General features: G+C 46.6%; 1 protein-coding gene across 1 annotated transcript in view; it reads right to left on the minus strand.

The window, feature by feature from the left end:
* The window catches only part of COL4A6 (collagen type IV alpha 6 chain), a 323388-nt gene that overhangs the window by 11307 nt on the left and 296684 nt on the right, over positions 1-15397 (minus strand). The window contains exons 28-37 of the mRNA XM_058658671.1: positions 12893-13063; positions 12106-12249; positions 9138-9263; positions 8554-8735; positions 5933-5996; positions 4807-4881; positions 4232-4339; positions 4032-4139; positions 3343-3414; positions 2890-3015 (exon numbers count right to left, since the gene is read on the minus strand). Of these exons, the coding sequence (XP_058514654.1) occupies positions 2890-3015; positions 3343-3414; positions 4032-4139; positions 4232-4339; positions 4807-4881; positions 5933-5996; positions 8554-8735; positions 9138-9263; positions 12106-12249; positions 12893-13063 (1176 nt within the window). The remainder of the gene's footprint in view (positions 1-2889; positions 3016-3342; positions 3415-4031; positions 4140-4231; positions 4340-4806; positions 4882-5932; positions 5997-8553; positions 8736-9137; positions 9264-12105; positions 12250-12892; positions 13064-15397) is intronic.

Consider the following 15397-nt stretch of genomic DNA (forward strand, 5'->3'; position numbering starts at 1 on the left):
AGAGGAACTAGGTGGGAGGAGAGGGAATTGGGGAGGGGATAAGGGAATATGGAACTGTATCATAAAATGATAGCAATAATAATAAAATGTAAAAAAAAGAATAAAACACTCTGGGCAGGTGTTTGGGACAGCAGTTCAGCCACAGTTCCGGATGCCTGCCTCACACACCGGAGCACCTGGGTTTGAGTACTGGCTCCACTACTGAGTCCACGTTTCTCCTAATATACACCTTGCAAGGCAGCAGATGATGTCCCAAGTGGTTAGGTCCCTGCCACTCATATGAGAGACCCAACGTGAATTCCTGGATCCTGGTTTCAGCTGGGCATAGCCTTGGCTGTTGTTGGCATTTGGGGGAGTAAAGCAGTTTATGGAAAATCTCTCTTTTGTTGTATGTCAGCCTTTTAAAGAAATACATTTTAAAAATTTGTAAAAGAATAAAAGGTTTCGGGCCCGGCGGCGTGGTCTAGCGGCTAAAGTCCTCGCCTTGAAAGCCCCGGGATCCTATATGAACGCCGGTTCTAATCCCGGCAGCTCCACTTCCCATCCAGCTCCCTGCTTGTGGCCTGGGAAAGCAGTCCAGGACGGCCCAAAGCCTTGGGACCCTGCACCCGCGTGGGAGACCCGGAAGAGGTTCCAGGTTCCCAGCTTCAGATCGGCGTGCACCGGCCGTTGCGGCTCACTTGGGGAGTGAATCATCGGACGGAAGATCTTCCTCTCTGTCTCTTCTCCTCTGTGTATATCTGGCTGTAATAAAATGAATAAATCTTTAAAAAAAAAAAAGAATAAAGGGTTTCAAAAGAGAAGATGAAAATGCAAAATGGCCTATATTTTTAACAGTCCAGTGTGAAAACCTTAAAAAAAGTAACTAAATAAATATGGGGGCAGCATTTTGCACAGTCGTTAAGATGCCACTTGGGATGTCTATATATTGTATCAGGGTGCCTTGTTCAGGTCCCAGTCCTGCTTCTGACCCAGCTTCCTAGTACTGTGCATCTTGGGAGGCGGCAAATGATGCCTCGAGTCCTTGGGTCCTTGATATTCATGTGGGAGACCTGGACTGAGTTTCCAGTTCCTGGATTTGGCCTGTGTCAGCTTTGACTGATGGAGGAACTAGGGACTCAGTGTATGGAAGGGTTCTCTCTTTCTCCCAATATGAGTGTGTATGCATATGTGTGGGTTTCTATCAGCCTTTCAAATAAATGCAATAATTATGAATTTAAAAACTCTACATATACAAATGCAGCCCCTAAATATTTAGTGCATATATACAATTAAAAATCATTTTGGTAAGGATATTGTAAGGATAAGGCTTCAACTGGAGTTTTCTTAAGGGTAAATGCTCAATTTACACTGACTTCCATTATGAAATCAAACATAGATTATTATGGAGCAGGTATGGTATTTTCTGTGTTGCTTTAAAACAAATTTCAAACAAATATTAAGAGGACATAGCAGAATTTTTATAATAATTTGTAAAGGTAATTCAGGAAAAAAGGAAGATGGGCTTCCCTCTGAATTGCCTTACGTGACCCTACGTTCTATTGCTTTCCTTCCCTCTCATATGCAACCAGTCCTGAATTTTGTATTCACGACAGATCAGAAAGTGTTATATGAACAAATTGAACAAAGACGCTCCAGGCCTCCAGTCACAAAGTCATGTCAGAGAAGGCGAAATGCTGATCACTCACTTGCCATCGGTACATATATGTGTATTGAAATGTCACAATGTAGCCCACACAAATGTACAATTAGTGTTCCTGCAAATTTCTAAAAGCGAATAAAGGGCAAAACCACAAAGCCCTGAATTTTTGTGTTGAGCATTTATCAATGCAATCAAAACCAAATGTATTCCTCTGTGATTTTTTGGGGGGAGAGGGAAGTAGAGTGGGGGTGGGTTCAGCATTATGTTCTTGAAATGTATCCATCTTGGCATGTGCTGTTTACTACATTTGTACTTGTGATGTTATTTTCCGAGACAGCTGATGGAAATGAATAATGTAATAAGTAGGCATTCAGAATCCACATCTGAAAACGGAAGAGCAAATGTTCCTGTTCTCTGTGGTTTCCCACTTCCCTGTGGCCTGGGAATACCACCTCTTTCTCTGCCTGCTTCGACCCTGCTTGAAGCCCTTCTTCTGGTTTTCAGGAAAGGGCACGTTGGTGCAGACCAAGGGAATGCATAATCCCAGAAAGAGCAGGTGCATCTATTTACAACATTGCAGGACCTGAATGAATGAATGAATGAATGAGTGAATGAAGGTCCTGGGAAACACATTCACATTGGGTAAATACGTATACAAGGTACTGTGAGGCCTTGGATCCTGGAGCCATGAGGTCCCAATTATTTTGCCAACACTCTCGCCCCAGGGAACACGTGATAATGTAATCTCTGGCATTTCTTGGGCACCTAGGTTTGTACCAGACCCTCAGCTAAGTGCCTTTCTGCACATGACTTCATTCCTCGTTGATTTCTCAGCAAAACCCAGGAGGTGTTTTCTGTTATTCGGTGCATTTTACAAAACAGGAAAACTAAGGGTTCATTTGGAATTGAAGGGCACACAGCTAGTGAGAGGTGGAGCTGGAATCTGAAGGATCTGTCCCTTTCCCCTCCTGACCTGGACTGTGGCCAAGAATGAAAGAGAGGCCCAGAAGGTTAATAAGGAAGAGGAGGAGAAGATGTGTGAACTAGAGGGGATTTGGTGACCTGATCTGTGACTCCCCATCATCGCAAAGCTCTATATAGCCTAGCCCCTATTTTCAGCAGTAAGTTTTACGAAATGCAGAGATTCCCAACCTTGTCAAGAAAGACAGGGCACTAATGTGCTCCGAGCCTGGTTTACTCAGCGAGATCTCCCTCGGCTTCCATAGGCCTCACATGGCATAACTTACCTCGGCCACCTTTTTGCCCTCTTGTTCCTGGCTTTCCTGGGACTCCAATGTCAATCCCCGGGGTGCCCTTTTCCCCTTTGGCACCAGGCAAGCCAGCAGGTCCAGGCACTCCAGTTATGCTGGGTCCTAGGAAGAGATGCCGAAGGAGGGAAAGAACTCAGTGGCGGTGAGGCCCTGGTGACTGGCTCACTTTTGTGCAGGGTACTGAAAGGCCTGGTCAACAGACTCCAGGGACAGAATACTGTAGTGACAGGAAGGAATGCCCACTAAGGCTGAAAGGCAAACCCGATTCTCCTTTATTTTCGTATCAAGCAATCTTAAATTGCAGGCTGATAAGGCAACCTATGAGTTCAAGGATGTGGGATACACCACAATCGAGAACTCATAGCCAACCTCTGCCAGGATTCTGGAAGGGCTGGTCCCCTTCTCCTGGTCTTTGAGAGTCTTCCTAACCTGGAGTTCCATGGGTACCCTTGGTGCCTGGAAGTCCATTCAGTCCATGTAAACCAGGAAGACCGGGAGAACCTGGGAAAGGTGGGGAAAGAACATCAAAAACGGCTCTAGCAATCCTGAATGGTGAAGGCTCGTGCAACTAGTGGCTGCCTGCCCTAAAAGGCATTCCTATGTTCTCATTTCAAACTCCTGGTCTTTCTGGACACATTACTTAATGTACTACAAGAGAATAGATCACCTGTGATCCACACCATGCATCTCAAGTTTTCATGACTCTCATCAGACAAATATAGCTTTAAAAGTGGGATGATAGCCAATTAGGTATCTTCAATAAGAACTCAGAGTAGCTATATTGAGACCTTGAGCTGTCAACTCCCAGAGACTCAATCTAGAAACGTGTCACCCAATCTCTAAGTGAGGGAAAGACAACATATGCCACAGCGACAACCTTCCCTGGTGGCACATTTTTCCATCGATCCTATATTCTTCTCTTTTCATTTATACTTTCTGGAATCTCTTTCTCTGCATTTTTTTTTTTTTTTTTTGGTAATTCCTCATGTGGCCCAGTTAATGACTCACCATGGACATGGTTTAATCCAGTTATTGTCTTCTAAGATGGATTAGTCATTGTCTTTTCCGGATGGAAGGAGATGCCCTCCTCACTACCACCTGCTACTGAACACACATACCTTTAGGTCCTATGATGCCGGAGGATCCCAGGGGCCCAGCTACCCCTGGGAGACCTGAGAAACCTGGAAGTCCTGGGTCTCCTCTCAGACCTGTTATTCCTGGAAGCCCTAAATGTTAAATAAAGGCACAATTTCAGATTGGAGCATGGCTTCAAGCTAACATTTGCTCTTTGGGGATGAAATGTCTGGTGGCATGATACCTGGGGGACCGGGAAGGCCAATGTCTCCTACCACACCAGTTTCTCCATTTTCACCTTGGCTTCCTGTCAAACCCATGTCACCAGCTGGTCCATTTTCTCCTTTTTGCCCTACAAGAAGAATGGGTCAGTGATCAGAACTCATTTCTGACAGTGTGTTCTTTCCAAGACAAAGCTAAAGAGGGTAGTGAAACCCTTAGCTTCTGAGGGAGCTACATCTAGTGAGCAAACTTTGTGGAAGGAGGGTAGCAGCTGGCTTCATGTTTGAAGGGGCTGCTCAATGGAGAAGATAGTAAACTTGTTCTTAATGTCCTTCAGAAGTAGGAGTAATGAATCAAAGTGTTTTAGAAGCACAGTTTAGATCAGCTAAAAAGTAAGGATGCCATTATTCCAAAAAGTTTTGCCAGTCTGAGTTTCGAAGAATAGGCTAATTGACTGGGGAAAACTGTGGATAGACATGATTCTGCACTGGATAGAAGCTGCATAATTGACGGGTAGACACCCCCCCACACACACACCAATATTCCTTCCAATCCTCATTGTGCAAGGCACATGAGACAGGGATAGAGCAACCTTACCTTTAATACCAGACTCTCCAGCTTTCCCCTTGGGTCCTGGATTACCAGAAACTTTAAAAGTCTGACCTTGATCACCTGTGGATATCAAGATATTGTTCAGATGGTCAGAAAAAGGCAGAGGTCATTTCTTGAACACAGAATCTTTGCAGAGTCTGTATAGCCAGAGGAGCTCCTTGGCAATAAGAAGGAAAGGTGCCCAGTCACAATTCACAAACTAGGATTCTACAAGGCTTGTGGCATGAGATGCTGTTGCATGCAGCCAACTTCCGTAGGAAAACATAGCACCAGACTTGGTACGGGCAGAGAAGATGGTAGATGGAGCCAGAAACCTTTAGCAGAATGGAACAGAGATTTTGGTAAGGTCAGGAAATTTTTCTGTCTAGTGGGCTGGGTTCACCAGAGGAAGAGTCTGTCTGGAGTCAAGATCCTCTTTTGCCACTGGGTCTGGAAGGCAGATAGGTCAAACCATAAAGCTGAAGGGACAGCTTTGTCCTTGGCTCCATGAAAGCCCCAGATGGGATCTTGGTAGACACCCCTGTGTGTTGCATTGCCTTTGAGGAATAAACACTATAAAGGGGATTTGGCCAAAGGGGGGGTGTAAATTCATTTGCTTTCCTCTCTATACAGGCTGTCCCCTTCAGAGAGAGAGAGGAGAGGGAGAAAGAGAGGAGAGAGAGAAAAAGGAGAGAGAGATGAGAGGAGGAGAGAGAGAGAAGAGAGGGGAGAGAGAGAGGAAAGAAGAGAGAGGGGAGAGTGAAACAGAGGAGAGGGAGAGAAGAGAGGGGAGAGAGAGAGGAAAGAAGAGAGAAGAGAGAAAGAGAGGAAAGAAGAGAGAGAGAGGAGAGTGACGGGAGAGATGGGAGAGAGAGGAGAGAGGGAAGGGAGGAGACAGGGGAGAGAGAGAGGAGAAAGGTGAAAGAGGAGAAAGGAGAAAGGAGAAAGGAGAGGAGAGGAGAGGAGAGGAGAGGAGAGGAGAGGAGAGGAGGGGAGGGGAGGGGAGGGGAGGGGAGGGGAGGGGAGGGGAGGGGAGGGGAGGGGAGAGGAGAGGAGAGGAGAGGAGAGGAGAGGAGAGGAGAGGAGAGGAGAGGAGAGGAGAGGAGAGGAGAGGAGAGGAGAGATTCCTCACCTTTTGATCCTAGGGGGCCAGGTGCTCCTGTGAGGCCAGGGATCCCATTAAGACCCTGCGGACCCTTCAAAGCAATATGTGGATTATCATTTCTGCTCAGAACTCAGGGCCACCCACCTTGTTGCTCCCTGCTCCCCCACCAGCTGCTACCTAAGAGCTGTCTACCAGGCCTGATGTGGCAGGCATGCAGTATGGAGGCAAAGCCTGCAAATGGGAAGATGACAAGCAAAGAGTGGAAGCAGACTTAGGAATCATGGGGGAGAATTTGATCTGCATGCTAATTCTCATCTCATCATTCATACTCCCCACTGCCTGTCAAAGTTGGAATCCTGGCAGGGAGGCTGTTTGGTCCAGCAGTTAAGATGCTCCTGAGATGCTCACATCCCATATTGTATTGCCTGGTTCAAGTCCCAGCTCCTCTGGTTCCAATCCAGGATCCTGGGAACACAATCCCTGGGAGGCAGAAGGTGATGACTGGAGTTTTTGGTTCCCTGCCACCCACATTGGAGACCTACATGGAGTTTCAGGCTCCTGGCATCATTCTGATTCAGCTCTGATTGTTACAGACATTTGAAGAGCAAATCGGCAGGTAAAAGATCTCTCTTTCTTTCTCATTTGCTCTTTGCTTTTTAAGTAAAATGAAAATAAATAAGGTCTACAAAAATGGAATCTTGAGAAATCAAGGTGTAGTGTTCTGAGTGTCTTAGAAAATAGAAAACAGGACAGTTAGTCCGAAACTTGATGTGCTCCACAGTCAGCTCCCCACACCATCACCAAAACTCTCAGGGACACAGCTGAGAAATGTCACTTCACCAGGAAGTACCAGCAAGGAATATGAGGTGGTTTCATTACTAGGTAGCAAGCTGTATATGTACACATGCTAGATTCTGAATTCTCATGAAGGTCATTGGGTTTTACAGGAAAATCTGCCTTCCCTGGCTAATGTCCAACATACTATATGGATCTGGGAATCAGGCATGTTAACTGCCCTCAGTGTAGTTCTTCCCCTGATATCTGGTATGGTTTTGGCTCATTCTGAGATGTACCCAGTGCCCAGTAAAGATCTATGCTATTTTGTGTTTTGTGCTGGTCTGGGTCACTGTATACACGGGACTGCTACCCCAACACAGTCCCTACATTCTGCTTGTTTGATTACCTGACTTCTTCTATCTGGCATATGGCCACATCCACAACTAATGCTGGGTCTCTCTCTGCTCTTTCCAAAAACACTTTCCTCCTTGTTTCCACGTATGCTGGCATGGGAGTAGTCAGCACCACTCCGTGGTGTGTGGAATGACATATCTTGCAATCTTTTCAGAGGGGTGTGTGTGTGTGTGTGTGTGTGTGTGTGTGTGTGTGTGTTTGTCTTCTGCAGAATGACTGCTGCTTTTGAAGGACAGGGAATTTGCGTGCAGGGATCAACTGTGTTTTACAGCCCATTGCCTTCAGACCTTCCCACTTCAGTACTGCCAATTACTTATGTTGCACCTGCCATGTACCAGGTAAGACACAATGTTCTCTACATGAAATCATTTCAGTTTGTCCTCACTACTGCCAAAAGGAGGTTTGAATGCAATTATTCTGTAAAAAAAAACACAAAGATTTTATTTTTATTGAAAGGCGGAATTACAGAGAGAAGGAGAGACAGAGAGAAAGATCTTCTATCCGCTGGTTCACTGAAGCTGAGTCAATCCGAAGTCAGCAGCCAGGAATTTCTTCTGGGTCTCCCACGTGGGTGCAGGGTTCCAAGGCTTTGGGTCACCCTCCCCTGTTTTCCCAGGCCACAGGCACGGAGCTGGATGGGAAATGGAACAGCTGGGACATGAACCAGTGCCCATATGGGATCCTGGCGCTTGGAGGTAGAGGATTAGGCATCGTTACAGCTACTGTGCTGCCCTCCTCACTTTTTTCCCCCAATTCTCTCTTACAGATGGATAAATTGAGGCTTAGGGAAGTTATGTAATGTGCACAGGATCACAGAGCTAATACGCAGTGGGGCTGAGATTCAAACCGAAGTCCGTCTGCCTCGTTGTTATGTTTGCCCTACTCTGCTTTTTAAGAGCTTAGAGAAGCTAGGCTTGATTCTTTGCTAGTTGTTGCCTCTTACAGACCTTTCCATCAAAACATCAGCAAGTCTGTATTACATCTTTATCATGTGCCAGGTTCAGTGTGAGGCAGATGCTCTAGTGGAGTGCAGACAGCAAAGCATGTGAAGTACTTCTGGGTCTGAAGCCTTAGCATTCCCATTGAGGAAGTTCAACCCCCCCACAGAACATTCGAGGACCAGACAAGTGAGCAGTGAGTTGTTTATGGAGTGCCAGTGTGGCAGGAGCTCAGGGACTCCTGGGGGAGATGCTGTCTGGGCTTCGGTCCGAGGGACAAGCCGATGTTGGGATTGCAGAGTTTGGAGGAGGCTCTGCCATGTATAGTAGGAAATCTGGAGAGCATGGGGAGGGGCATGGTGCTGGAGGGCTGGAAAGGTCTGGCAGATCTAAGGTGAGGACTTTATCTAATGATGTCCTCGGGATGGGGGCTGGGCCCAGAAAATGGTCAATAATGGCATGTCCATCTGTTGTAGAGGCTCTCCCCTGGTGGTGAAGGCAAGAGCTGGTCACACTTACACCTTCTCCTGGCATTCCTGGGAAACCCATAATTCCCCGGGAACCTTTGAGACCAGGTAAACCTGGTAGTCCTGTGGGACCAGAAGGACCTGGATTCCCGGTAAGCCCTTTAATGGTGCTGGACAGACCACGAGTTCCAGGAAGGCCTGGCAGTCCAGGCAGTCCAATTTCTCCTTTGTCCCCTAGGAAAGAAACAGAAGGGTTTGGAAAAGGAAATTTGGGCAAGTCAACACCTGCTCACCAAGGTGCAGGTTCCTTGGATCCATAGGCCAAGTATAGTTTGGTGGGGCAGTTTGTGTAGGGGTGGTAGTAGGGTAGAGGAGGTGCCTTCAGCCTTATGCAGCTGAAGAAAAGTTGAGCAACATTGAGAAAGATGCTCATTGTACATGTCTCCCTGTCTGCCAGGCTCCTCCAGAGCCAGAAGTGTCACATGCTAGAGTACAAATCCTCAGGCCCCACTGAAGCCCTGGGAAGGACATGCCTTATGGCCACCCACACTACTTTACTTATTTTTGGGAAGGAAGCCAAGTTTTCTTATAAAACCCTTGTTAGTCATTGCTTCCACCCTCGTCCAGCCCATGTACCTCTAAGACCAGGAAATCCATTTGAGCCAGCTGAGCCCTGAGTGCCTTTGTCACCTTTAAACAAAACATTGAGTGTTGGAAATCTTGAACTTGATGTTCCGGCTGGCCCAGGATCACCTCTGTGACCTGCAGGTACAGAGAGGAGCATGAGAGACTACAAAGATTCAGCTTGATATACCAGCCACTCGGTTGTAAAGACCGGCTTGTCCATTAGATAATCCTTATGATCACCCCAAACCTTATGAAATAGATGAAGTCGTTAGGATAACCCACCAGGTTTGTCTCGCCAGGCTGCACACTGGAATGTCTTTTATGTAGTGCCCGCAATGTCCTTTATTTAGGGCCTTGAGTGCCAGTATGTCTTGAGAAAATCCTGATACACTTTGGTTAACTGCAGGCCATCTTTGTCTCTAAAACCACTTTTCCCTTGTCATGGTGCATTGATACAGAAAACTATGTCTTGTAGCTGGCCAAGAAAATCCATCTGCCTGTTACCTGCTGGTTAATTATACTCTATGTAATCTTAGATTTTTTTTTCCTGTTTCTTTTATCTCTGGGCTAATTTCCTTCTTTGGTAGCCAGTTCTCATATAGTTTTGTTTTATTATTTTTTTCTGAAAGAGTTAGCAGTCAGCCAAGGAGACAGAAGAATGGACAAGGGGAAGGAAGTACTTGTGGGAAGAAATCCTGAGCAGGCCATTTATCTCGCTGTAGGAATGGGTGGCCTACCTTATGGGTCCTTGAAACCCCCTGGGTGAGTGTATGGGGATGGCCCTCAAAACATGGCTGAGCTTCAAGCAATTGTTTGCTGAATGTCACCTAAGCCACTGTGACCAGGAAAGGGGGGTATATTGCTGCCACAGTAGAAAGGCCATCCTTGTGGACCATGTGACAAACTGCAGAGGCGACAGTAAATCAACTTGAGGAGGAATCCTGGTCAGAAAGGCATATGCACGTTTTCATTTCCCTCTTGGCTTCCAATTTGGCATAGGAAGTAGAGGAAAAGGGTTCTAAATTAGACACCCTAGTCTGCCAGTTTCTTGAGTAGGAGAGAAGTGTAATCAGCAACAAGTTAGGGCTACTATCATAATGACTTGAGCCGTGTACAGAACACTGAAGTCCCTGGGAGGAAGGAGTGGGGAGCAGGGAGAGGTTGAGGTAGTGGGAGAGGAACGCCATTCTTTTGTCTTATGAGCTGTGCTTTCCTGCTCAAGGGCATTTGCAGTGAATGGCAACTCAAGCAGGAGTGGGCCCTGTGCGGGACCATCTGGTGACCTGAGAATATACCTCCAGAAGTGACCGGGCATGGTCAAATATTTTCAAACAGCTGGCCTGTCAGAGTCTGGTTGCCTGCATGGTGAGCTGTTGAACTCTTGGAGGCACTGGCATTTCTTTGGGAGGAAATGGAGCTGAGAAACTTTATAGTATCACAACCACTCAGCATGGGGAAGTCATTCCCTTAAAGGGCCGGCTCACAGTGGAAATGTGGCATGCCTGCTGCAGCACCCTGATTCTTGAGAGGCTCAATAAGGCAGTCTTGCGCACATATGAAAAATAAGCTGCTATCTGTATGTCTGAGTGCTTAGGCCCTCTAAGGGGTGCAAGGGATACTCCTGTACCCTGAAATGCTTGGTATACACATAAGTCCAGCATGGAGAATACACGTGTCTGGTCTGGACTGCTGCCATTGTACAACCCACCCCGATGCTATTTCGTCTGAGCCATGGGTAGATCCAAGCAGCCCAGCGATAAGGCAGTGGGCGGTCCAGCTAGTAGTAATGCATGAGCCTTGGCCGCTGGTTGCTTGTACTGAACATCAGGCAGTGTACTGAGGCTTCATAGAGCAGATGGCTCAGTGCCAACTCAAGTCCTTACAAGGCATTTATGCTTTTCTCCAGGATTGTGGCCTAATGCTGTTTTTGCTGCTCTTTCTTCTGGGGTCTGCTTTTACAGCCACTATTTTTTTCCTATTGCTATGGATGTTTGCATAACCACTTGTCTCTTCTCACGCATGTGCCTCTACTGCTGATGTGGATTCTGCATAGATATAGACAAGATAAATAGCCTTAAAACACGCCACCACGTCCATAGTAAAAATATCAAACCAAAACAAAACCTTGCAGGTATGGGACATTTCACAGAAGGGAGGAGCTTGTGCGACTTTAAGACTAGTTAGAAGGAATGGAATTTAAGTATCAACTTGACATGACCATAGCCATCTTCAATGTAACTGCCATCTTGCTCTTAGATGACCCTCACAGTCTTCCCGAATCTTATGGGACAAATGCAATTGTTAAGATAAACTGCCAGACTTGTCTTGCCAGGTTGGACACTGGAATGTGTCTTATATAGTGTCAGGAATGTTAATATTTTGGGGAGAAGTGCATGTGTAAGCTGCAGAACACCCCTGCCTCTAAAACTTTACTTCTTACCTCCATAGGTCTCACAGCGGCCCAAGACCGTGCTTCTATCACTAACATCTCTCCAGTAAATTACACTCTAACTTGGGATCTCTTCTCTTTGGTTTCTTAACCCTTTCTCTGTTGACAGCTGGTTCTTACATGCCAGATTTTTCCAAAATAGAGAGCTTAAATCCGGGATCAGGCAAGGTTTGACCTTCTGAATCATTCCTTCCCACATCACCTCCTGCCTTGATTCTTGGGTGCTTCCATCTTCTTTCCTACCCTTAGACCCCCTCCCCCACAAATTTTGTAATCCTTTGTATATGTTTCTCTCCTTCTACACATTCAAAGTCCACAGCCACTTTGGACACCATTCAAAATCACCTCCAGCAATCCTCTGGAAAAGTGTAGATAAGGCTTCTAGCATTCTGAAGTGATTAGGCCTTTTGGTTTTGAAGGATTTAAATTCTCAAGACCCCTGTCTTATCTGATACAGAGTTGCTACAAAGTACAGAAATGACAAAGTCAACAAATGAAGCATGCAATAAATTCACATCCCCAGCTTACCTTTTTCCCCAGGAATACCAGGCTGCCCAAATGGTCCCAACTTGCCGGGGGATCCAGAAGTTCCCTTTAGTCCGCTTGCCCCAGGAATCCCAGGGAGACCTGGAATCCCCGGAAAACCGACTGGTCCAATGGACCCTGTCTCTCCTGGAGAGAAAGAAGAATTTTGATTACTGCCATTTTGCATAAAAGGAAACAGAGGCTTAGAAAGGTTGGCTAAATTGCCCAAATTCACATAGCTAGGAAGTTGCAGTGAAGTAAGGTCTCCCGGACTTTGGACTTTGAGAGTCTTAGAACATGGACCTGGCACTAAAGCCACACAAAAGAGAGAGGAATTGAACCCCTCTCCTATGAGTCACTAAGTTAGAGGTCATGTGTCATGCAGAGAAATAATAAAGCTTATGGCCAGGAGGCAGGATATGAGCTCTTGAGCCGGCTCTGTTACGAACCAGTTTTGTGACCCTGGATCAGTTCTTCTACCCTGCCACCCCCTGCTCAACCAGTGGCAATGACTCTCAGGGCCATCAGGGTTTATGCCGATGAATAAACCCCAGCATGGTTGTTACCACTCTGGACTTTGCTCACCCTGCTATTCAGTCCAGTGTTCCACCCAGCAGGCGTTGAAGGTGACTCCTTTGGATGGTGGTCCTCACACCTAAACTTAACTTGTCCAACTATCTTGCCACATGGAGTTTGCCCTACCTCTTTCCTGGGCAGAAAGGATAGAGAGACCTAAGAAGCTGGGACGCTCCTTGTCAGCATTCTATTGTCCCTCCTCAATTTCACTTACCCTTTGGGCCCACGAGGCCTGGCATCCCAGTACTCCCCGGTAATCCTGGGCTTCCCAGGCGTCCTGTTAGCCCAGGAGTTCCAGAATAGCCTTTCAGGCCGGGTAGGCCTTTCTTCCTAGTGGATCCAGGGTGCCCTATCTCGCCTTTTGGGCCTCTTTTGCCAGGAGATCCTGAATGAACACAGGAGAGAACAGAAGACAACTGTCAAGCGAGGCTCTTGCCAGATTTGGCCCCTACTGCCTGTCCCTATGGGTGCTGGTTGGTTGGCTTGCTGGAGTTTATGAATGGTCCTTTCACAATGACCTGTATGACACATGCAAGCTGCTAGCAGGTTGCAGCATTAGTATCTAGCACCCAGTGGCTGCTACTCACAGCATAGTGGGGAAAGCATCATCCCCTCTTCTCACTCTAACATCACCTTTTTATGAATGTGCTTGTTGCTTTCACCTCTGAATGGAATTATCTGAAGCCAGGGTGGCCAGTGAGCTTCAGTTATGGGGACTTGCAGTCTGTATCCCACCACAATGGCTGTTTCCTGAGCCAATCAGTGAAGCAGAGGTTAAAGCGGAGCTGTTGTTTCAGCATCCCAGGGAGCCTTGGATCCAGGGCTGCCCTTTTAATCCCTGAAGCCAGCAGTGAAGTCAGCCAGTTCCTTGGCATTAAAGTTGAAAGACCCCCTAGTGCCAAGCACTGTAGAAGCCCACCAGGCCCATTTGGTCTCCTAGGTACTCTGAAGAGTTTTGCACCATGTTTTAAGTTGGTCAATGGGATTAACCTCCTGAGCTGCCTGCCAAAGAGGAATGTTCAGGTACAAAGCCAGGAAATTAAAACAAAACAAAACAAAACCAAAAGATTCAATCAAGGGCGAAGACAGAGAAGTATTTGGGCTCCCAAGGACCTAAATGAATAGCCTACTTGGTTTTCTATATAATGAAAAGCATCAAGTAACTTCAGACCCCAGGATTAACAAGGGAAGGAAATTCAATGGGAGCCAACCCCAGGGCATGAGTTCAGAGGCTCCCCTGCCTTGTAATCCAGGACACCGTATAGTGTGGAATCAGCTAATTCCCTGGTGGGAGTCTGAATCTGTGAGCTTGTGCGCTGTGTTTTCTCACCCAGGCGGTCTATGTGAAGATCCCAGAAACACAGAAAGACAAAAGGAGATCAAAAAGCTATTAATGGCCCTGCCAATATCTCAACTTCGGTCACTTGGTCCGGAATAAAGGGAGGGGATCTGATGCTGTCACTGAGGTGGAATGAGGAGGGTAGTGTAGGCTGCACACACGCGGCTAGAAACTTCAGAGTGAAGGGCAGCCAGGCAGGGGGACCTTAGAGGAGGGCTTACCTGAGAGGCGGGCGGCTGGAGTTTCTCCTGAAGCCAAGGCTGTGGTCTCTATAGCCTCAGTGAGGACAATGGACAGGGGACAATGGACAGAGGACAATGGACAGGACCTATCTGAACAACATTAATAACTCCTAACCAACCGTGGATCTAGACAGGCCCTGAACATGCACCTCTTCACCCCAAGCTCAAGCTTTGCTGCCTGGCTCCTTGCTCCGCCCTTTGCTGAAAACATCTGTTTGTTTTTTTCCCACCTCTGTGATGTCAGTAACTACCTTTCAGTGTGTCAACTGGGTGGACCCAGTTTTGGGGGGAGGGGGCCTGGGGAAGGGTCCATAGCAACTCTCACAACCAGTTTTGAGGATATTCTGTAACAAAACAGCAACCAGAGAGGGACTGCCATCCCCGTGGGTGTCTTGCCTGTGGCACAGTGGTCCCTGGCCCACAGTCACCCCTTCAGGGCTGTTGTTGTTTGTCTCAAGGGCAGCCTTGAGAAGCTGAGTGTTGAGCAGGTGTCACTGGCCTATGGTGCTTTGGGGGTGGAAGGAACTCAATTTAACTAGAGCCTGACACTTAGGGAGATTTATTTCATGGGTAACCATCTGTGCCTGAAGAAAGCCGGGTAATAGCGCTTGTGCTAATTTGGTTGACGTGTGACTTGACTATTGGATTTAAAAAGGATATTTCTCTCTTTGGAACTAGAGAGAACACTGCTTTGAGAAATTATTTTGTAACTTTCCAAGTTTATTTTGTAACTTGGTTCTTTCATAGGTCCAGCTGTAAATAGCAATGAATGAGATCACACCTCTATTCTTAGAGCCACTTACAGTAAATTTGGCAAAATTCAGACATTTTACTTGTAAGCCCATTTTAGAATGATGATGTTTTACTGTAATACTTCTTGCCACAGTGCTCTCTAAGACTGAATGGGAAGTTCAATTTTCTCAGAATGCACTAATTTCCCTTTGCTAATTAGGTTATACTGCCTTCCAAGGGGACCTTGCATTTAAGAGATCCTGCCCCCTGAATTACTTTGCGTATTTTGGCAATAGCTGGTCTTTCTATCATGTTTACAGTGTTTCACTCTCAAAATCTGTAGTATGAACAAGAAAATAGGTTGCATGCACATTTGTGCACTACTTTTTTTTTTTTTTACCAATTT

Source organism: Ochotona princeps, chromosome X (genome assembly GCF_030435755.1).
Source record: "Ochotona princeps isolate mOchPri1 chromosome X, mOchPri1.hap1, whole genome shotgun sequence".
In the NCBI taxonomy this organism is placed as follows: domain Eukaryota; kingdom Metazoa; phylum Chordata; class Mammalia; order Lagomorpha; family Ochotonidae; genus Ochotona; species Ochotona princeps.